Raw genomic sequence first — 8,067 nt, 5'->3', positions numbered from 1 at the left:
CAGGTTTTCTTAATATCCTCGTAATCCTTATATCAACCTAAACAATTATTTTTAAGGTTATTCTTAATAGAACAAGAACATTCTTACTTTGTTCTTGACATTCTTATTTTATGAATTCTTTTCTTAAATAAGTATAAGGAGATAGAACGAAAAAGATAGATGTATAATTAAGAATATGGTAGGTGGTGAGACCCAAAAAGAAGAAGAATGACGTTTGTCATTGTGGGAAAAAAGCAAATATTATTTTTATCCCATAGAGAATTGTAATAAATTATAAAATATTATGTGAGATTTTAAATAAAAATAAAGTTGATAGTTGTTGAGGGAGATGCTTTTACTTTGTTCCTATTTCCTTGATATACCATCTAAACGTGCTTAGTCGTTCTGAATGCATTGGCAAGTCCAAACAAGCACAAGAAGTGTCTAAAAAAAAATGAAAAAATTTCTTTTATTGCAAAATGACTTTGTTTCTATGTTCCTATTTAATAGAACTATACTAAATAATATAAAATGTTAGTTTATGTTTTTAATTTTTTTTTAATTAAATGACACATTTTGATTGGTCTAATATACAAATGGAGAAATAGATGTACATAGCTTTACCACCTCAAACTCCCTTAAAATGTTACAGTTGAAGTGACAAATATTGAATGATGTGAAGTAAGAACTTATCATAATTTAAATGTGATCAGGCTTATACATAATTTAGCAACCGTATTGAATCTTACCCCACAAAATATTTCAAAGCTAGTTTATCTCCCACCTTCATATTAATTTGTCTGATAGCTGTTGGACGGTAAACTATGTTTTCATCCATCCTGAACTGCTTCCCCGTGCATGCATAATTAATCTAACTATTAATGATGAAATCACGAAGCTCTCAAATGTTTGTACACTCTACCATGGATATGTCACACTTTTAATAATACAAATAAAGAATCCCTTGTAACACAATTCATAAGTCACCACTCATATCACCATAGTTAGCATATTCAAAAAAGAGTTGCTTAGAAAACAATATGGGACCAATGGTGATCATATGATGAAAAATGTGAAGGATTCATACTATGATATGATTAATCTGTCATCTTCATATATAGAGCTCTTTCCCATGGCACTATAATTTATAATGTACAAAAATGCAATTAAACTCATTTCTACTTTTGTTTTTATTATTAAGTATTGATCTGTGTTTCTTCTCAACTGTTTCTGATACTTTTAGGTTGTTGAACTATTAGTTTAACTGTTCCTTTGAAAGTGGTTCAAATAAAATTGCTTTTGAAATTTTATATGATTGATGATAAAAGCAAATGAATTTGGCACAATGAAAGTCATCACACCTCTTTTCTTTTTGGTTACAAAAAGCCATCATAATTTACAAAAGCAGTAAAAGAAAAGTGATTTAAGTTCCCATTTTATACAAAGATGACATGAGAAAGAGAAAGGGATGTATCCTTTGGATTACTGCTGTAGAGCCAGAGCAACTACTTTCTTATGGATGGGTCAATTATAAGTTTCAAGTGAAGGAGACTCCTTAGTAAAATTTGGGGAAAATAGATGTACGCACTCTTACCCCGCAAGCAGAGAGACTGTTTCCAGGGTAGAATCAATTTAGAGTGCTAATACTATTACCCCTGTGCTACTTGTCTATCACTCCCATGATCAATTCTTTTCAATACTATGGTCCCTTGTGGTCACAAGAAAAACAAAAAAAAACAGAACAAAACAAAGGAAAACATAAAAGAACAAAACTATGGAAGGAGGGGAGAAAATGCGGTCATATTTCACGTTATGTGCACTCGTTTGTACTTATGTTTCATGTCCAATTCTCCAAAATGGACCACCTAAAGGCGCAACCAGAAGAAACTGGTAGTTTCCTTGATTTCACAGAATCATAGTGGATAAATAAAAATAGGATATTGTACTAAAAGATGAAAATGATTATGCACCAATTTTACTTCTTTTGCTATGAGAACTGAGACAAACATGTGCATCAGTACATTTAATGGAAGTGAGAAATCTTCTTCTTTAACTGATGTGTAAGCATTACTTTACACTTACACATATAAAACTCAACTTCAAATCATTGAATTCATCTCTAAACTATTGTTGCATAAAACATTTATACTCTCCTTCTGTCTCTTTTGAAATGTAGTTAATATTACAGTATCCTTATATAATAATCATTAGTATATAGTAGGAGATGGGTCACCCATTAAAACCAGCACTGGGTTAATGGAAAATAAACAACATATCAACATAACAAAACTCAGTAAAACCAAATCAGGATTTGAGTATAGTCCATTTTCAACGTCAACAATGTCACTTTTGATCGTGTGGGGATAAAGACTACACGAGTAAAGGTCAAATACTTACATTCTAAAACTGCTGTCACACACAGAAACTCAAGCAAAAGAAAACAATGCCTCTCATGTTTGTTGATTTTGGAAAAGATAGGAAAATTTCTTCATTTCATAAGATTTGTTATATCAGGTTGTCACCTTAAATTAGTGCTCCCAACTCTGTTCAAGTGGCTTGAAGTTGAATTGGCCTTGCTCCTGAAATCAGAATCTCTATCTGAGTTAGGCTCTGCGTGATCCCAATGTCCCTGAACAAAACAGCTTGTACTGGAACCATATCTCTCAAGCTCTAGCCTTTGCCTTGGGGCACTTTGTGACCTTACCTTAGCTCTAGAAGATTCAGTATTTGCCATGTAATTCGGGTGACTCGAGTAGCCACTTAAGAAACCCCACGAAAACTCACTCTTAGTTGGTGTAAAAGGACCTCTCCTTGCACCACTTCCAAGCCTAGATGAGGCAGAAAATGATTGTGGACTATTCTCAGAAATTCGTGATGGCACTTCTTTTATAGATGAGAGGCTTGGATTTAGAGCCTCTGAAGAACGTTTCGATGGAGAGTCATAAGCCATAATATTCTCATTATTGTAATCAGAAGCTATGTAATGATGTGCTAGCTGAAAAGAGCTGCTGCTACCATGGTCAGAGTTCATGTGTGGCTTCCAAGTATCCACTTCAAGAATCTTGTCACTCTTTTCATCATCTTGGTGCATATTTTTCAATGGAGGATCTCTGCTTTGGTTCCATTCACTTTCTTCCATCCAACTGTCTAACCAATTAGAACCGAACCGGGCTCTCTCCAAGTCCGTGTCCCTAAAATTTGCATTTGAACTACATCTCTGCAAGTTTAAAAAGGATAATGCCAATTCAAGGAGTAATTACATTTGTTCTAAACAATAGAGTTACACCATTTACAAGACACTTGAATAAGCATGATATTAAACTTCTATTACTTGCAGTAATATCTTCCAAGAACATCTATTTTCATTTCAATCATCTATACATATTAGTTATGTAACTAACATTGATACTTCAAAATGGTTTTATGATATCAATATGTATTGGATACTTCAATACTTTTTAGATGCTTTTCCTCTATACATCTTTCAATTATTTTATAAATTTTCTCTGTATCAACATATTTGTATGTGTCCTATCTGCTTTGTTCTTCCTAGTATATACGGCAATGCGATTTACAGAGAAGAATCAAATGTACCTTGAGGATAGATCCATCCAATTTCATACTATAGGCACGAAGTGAATGTTCATAATTTTCTTCATGGACCTGCAATTAAGTATAAATAAGGAATCAAACACACATTAATTGTTATTATGAGGCATCCATTCTTTGCATAGATCATCAATCTTTTAGGCATCATGACAATCCAAACTAAAGGACCTTAGTAAAGGATAAAGGAGCATGCTTAAGGACCATATTAATTTGAAACTTGCTGCTTGTGTAATAAGATAACTAAAAAAAGGCGGCACAGTACACGAGGCTCCCACTTAGTGAGGCATGTGGAGTATAGGTGTACACATTTTTATCTTATAAATAGAGAGACAGTTTGACCACTAAGCAACAACTTTATCGTTCTACTAAGCTCACCCTCTTAAAAAAGAGGACAAGTATTAAACAAAAAATAAGCATGCTTTACTTACAGGGTAATGAGAATGTGATGACTTGTAAGAAGGTATATTATTTGACAAGTGCACACGACTTGCACGTGCCCGGGTCTGCAGTCGCACCAATGTTTGCATGCGCCTAAGCATATCTGAAGTTTGCTTTCTTATAATGTGACCCCTCACCAATGCTTGCAACTTCACTAATGCTTTAAGTGCTCTCAGTGCCCTCCTTGCCTTCCAAATTCAACCCCAAAAGTGTCATTAAAAGTTAAAGTTTCATATTATACTCTACTATAAAACTATACTATAACAATCAAATTGATATATTACATTTCTTCAGCAGGAAAAAAGAACAAACAATTAACAATAAGAAAGGGATAGAAATAATAAAATTAAGACATAGTCTAAATATAATAAAATAGAAGATTTGGAACAGAGAAGTATGGAATATCAGAAAGGTATACAGTAATAAAGGGAAAATGACTTAGATATACAATGGGGGTTTGAGGCTGGTGGGTGTAATCATTACTAAAAACATCCTTTATTGGTGCTCTGTTATGTTAGTTGAAGCTTCCTATCTCCTTTGTTTATTGTAAAAAGCTACTTTAACTTGATCTTGAAATACATCAATTCTCTAGGAAAGCTCTTATTTCTCTTTTTGTTTTTTAATGATAAATATGTTATTTCATTATAATTAAAAGAATGAATATGTCATAACATATTGTATATTTTTTATTTTTGAAACACTTCTCTTTCTAATGCTAAAGATGATCCTTATACATCACTTACATATTCCATATGTGGCCTTCAAAGTATGAGTGTACAACTAAATGGGAAAGCATCAATTATAATTACATATGGTAAAACTATAAGGTAATAAATTTGGTATATAAATATGTGTAATGTGTGACTAGTCGCCACCTTGGCATGTCTTGCATTATCAACATTATGGCAAAAGTTGAAATATAAGTTAATAAATGTTGTAGTCTTGCAGATTCTTTCAGTTTGATTAGAAAGAAAAGAATATACTACAGCTTAAATGTTGGTTCAATGTCCCTAACCAAAGTTGTTTTCTTTGACATGAAGCTTAGAATATAAGTTTATCCTAAAGTGTGGTTTTTAGCTTTTGATTTGTCAAAGCCAAGAAAAAAGTTGAACACAAATCAGTACTAGCAAGTTAACTTGCCCGTGACTCTCCTATTGCATTCAGTAATAGGAATTAGGAAGCCTAATAAACATCACTTTGATTGCCCATGACCTATAAGACATAGCTGGTGATGGGTTGGCGTAGGACCACTTAACCTTTAGTGTCATGGTTATATTTGTTTAGGTACAAAACGACATTCTACTTAAGGGTAAGTATACAACTCACCAAATATGTGAGAGATTTCATATATTCACTTGCACACAAAGTATTTATTATAATAAGGGTCGTTCTTAAAATATGTTCTCCCTAAATATGGAAACTTCCAAAACCTAGGAAGTACATAAACTTTCAAATCTATAATATTATAATTTTACTTATAAAACATCTATTTAGTGATGTAAAGGTTAACCAGATCCCCAAATAAATTAAAATATTATTGATTCAATTTTTATGAGTAAAGACAAATAATACACATCCTAAAAAAAAGATTAGTTCGGGATTGATTATACCAAAAATAATATATGATCCGAAATATGACTATTGACTAGGGAGTGCAATTTAAATTTGTTTTCACTCCATTTTCTAGGTTCCAAAACTCATTTACACAACAGGGCACTAGGACGTACTCCAAGACAACACGATATAAGTGACTTAACAAATAAAAAATTGCAGCGAGCACGTGATAAGCATGCACGTGGTACTGAGTGGGGATAACATAAAAAGAGAAGTGAAGAAAAATATATATCCTAGATACTTACATAGGCCACTGTCAATAAACAATAGGGAAAATGAGAACATAATGTTAAAAAAAAGCATAACTATAGATTACTGATGACGAAATGATACATTGCTCCAATTGTCGGCGATACCCAAACTCCGTAGTGCATACTCCAAGGACAACTCACACTTCTCATAATCTTACTATAACAAAGTATAAAAATTTAAAATTAATTTGCGTACAATATAATACTATTAGGTGAAAAGTTAAAAGAATAAGAAAATCATCAACGTTGAAAAACAAAACAAAATTTGACTCCAGATATACGTGTTTTGCTTATCAATATCGTGATCATAATGTTTAAATAATCTAAAATATAAACATCTTAACAAACTTAATTTTTCTTTATAATATTAAATGTTTGCTTCTCAAAAAACATTATATTTTCATATCTTTTAAACATTATCCTTAAAATACTAATCAGCAAGACTATTAGGTAGAATTATGCGAGTATTATTTGAGTGTTAAGACTAACTACAACTATTTAAATAACTATTTTAAGTGCTATCGGTAAAAAAAAGACAGTAGAAATAGATAGATCTTAGTCTTATAATAAAGTAAAGATAAAAAGTGTAGATTTATATATAAGAAACTTAAAAGTTATAATTTTTAACAAAAAAAAAATGTATTTTTTTCCAGAATACTACTATTGTTAGAATAAAATAAAGGGTTTTCGTAAAATAAAATAAAAATCACAACAGAAGATAGTAAATGGAGTCATATTTCTCTCTATTGATGAAAATGAAAGTGATGTAAAAATACATACAAAAATCAAAATATATTTATACTTATATCTTTAAATTTACACTGAAATTGCATCATTTTTACAAATACACCAAAAAAGCAAAATTGTGAGTCTGACTGAGTAAATGAATGTGCGGAAAGCAAGGCGAGAGAGAGGAAGAGTTATTAAATTTGAAAGCAGATGAAGTGCTAGCAACATGGAACAAACCAAAAAGATAGAACTGAATACAGAAAACAAGGCAGAAGAAGCACACCAAAACCAAACACAAAACAAGAAAACGAGAAAAAAACATAATGCATTTGACTGTAACAACCATTTCAAGGACCACATATAGAATACCAAATGTTTCACATACCAAGTAACCACGGAATGCTGATTGTATTTTCACGGCGGCAGTTTCCTCCACCAACCGCCGTTGGACATGGGCCGCCGATGTTTGCCTCCTGCTGGTTCGAGGACCGCTTCCGTTAGTTAATCTAACAACCTCGGAAGCTGCATGCGCAGCTGCAAGAGCAGCCTCGGCTGCTGTGGCAGTGGCTACGGCGATGGCATGTCTGTTAGCGTCGAAGGAGGAAGTGGAAGGGTCAAAGGGGTTGCTGGAGTTGTCCTTGTTGTTGTTCTTGGTGGTGTTTTTCTTCTTCTTGTCTTTGTGTCTAGACACGTCAGCATCAGCACCCGGTGAGTGCTTCTTTCGGCGGAAGAGACGGCGGAGAAAGGCCATGATTGGTGACTTTCAACTCATTGGTTGAAAAATGGTGATAGTGTAGAGTTTGAAGGAAGGTTTTGGGGTGTAGGATAGAGAGAGGAAAAAAGAAGAGAGATAAGAGAATAGAATAAAAGGAGAATGAAATGGAAGCATGTGAATACTGAACTACACTTATATACTTATATTAGGGTGTTCGCGGTCCATTTGGATTGGTTTTTAGGCAAAAAAAAAATGATTCGATCCAAACATGTAATTAACATGCGGTCTGGATCGGTCTGTTTATATTAAGATGTCCGATCCAATCCGATCCAAATATAATATGCGGTTTCGGTTCGGTTTGGAAAGGTTTTTTTTATAAAATATTAAAATTCCATTTATAAAACAACAAGATATCAATAAGTCAATAATAATAAAAGTATAAAATAGTAACAACAACAAGATATCAATAATAACAAAACAATAAGATATCAATAATAATAATATGAGCATCAGTAACGTAATTTTAACAGTTATAATATTCCACTGATGATTAATAACAATAATACTTGAATCTTCTTTATTTGGTTATGAGATTTTTTTTAAGTTCTAAAAAAGTGTATCAAATATAATCAATATAATTTAAAACATAGCAACATATATATAAATGTGTGTTATAGAATATAACAAATAAAATCTAGGTACAATTTTGGAGTTGAGACTTAAGATTAAGTT

At 32.4% G+C, this 8,067-nt stretch overlaps 1 protein-coding gene across 3 annotated transcripts; it reads right to left on the bottom strand.

The window, feature by feature from the left end:
* On the bottom strand, positions 2,270-7,506 carry LOC109352206 (protein IQ-DOMAIN 14-like). 3 transcript variants are annotated; one of them, XM_019594080.1, is made up of 5 exons: positions 7,342-7,505; positions 7,006-7,293; positions 4,017-4,214; positions 3,574-3,642; positions 2,270-3,196 (listed from the first exon to the last, which is right to left on the bottom strand). In XM_019594080.1, the coding sequence occupies exons 1-5, from the start codon at positions 7,369-7,371 to the stop codon at positions 2,498-2,500; spliced, it is 1,284 nt and encodes a 427-aa protein (XP_019449625.1). In that variant the 5' UTR covers positions 7,372-7,505; the 3' UTR covers positions 2,270-2,497. The 3 variants fall into 3 exon arrangements, with proteins under 3 accessions (XP_019449625.1, XP_019449624.1, XP_019449626.1); XM_019594079.1 differs by having other exon boundaries at positions 7,006-7,505; XM_019594081.1 differs by lacking the exon at positions 3,574-3,642 and having other exon boundaries at positions 7,006-7,506.

This window comes from Lupinus angustifolius, chromosome LG07, assembly GCF_001865875.1.
Source record: "Lupinus angustifolius cultivar Tanjil chromosome LG07, LupAngTanjil_v1.0, whole genome shotgun sequence".
NCBI classification, from domain to species: Eukaryota; Viridiplantae; Streptophyta; class Magnoliopsida; order Fabales; family Fabaceae; genus Lupinus; species Lupinus angustifolius.
Note: the sequence above shows the minus strand (reverse complement) of the source record. Positions and strands in the feature narration are given on the sequence as shown.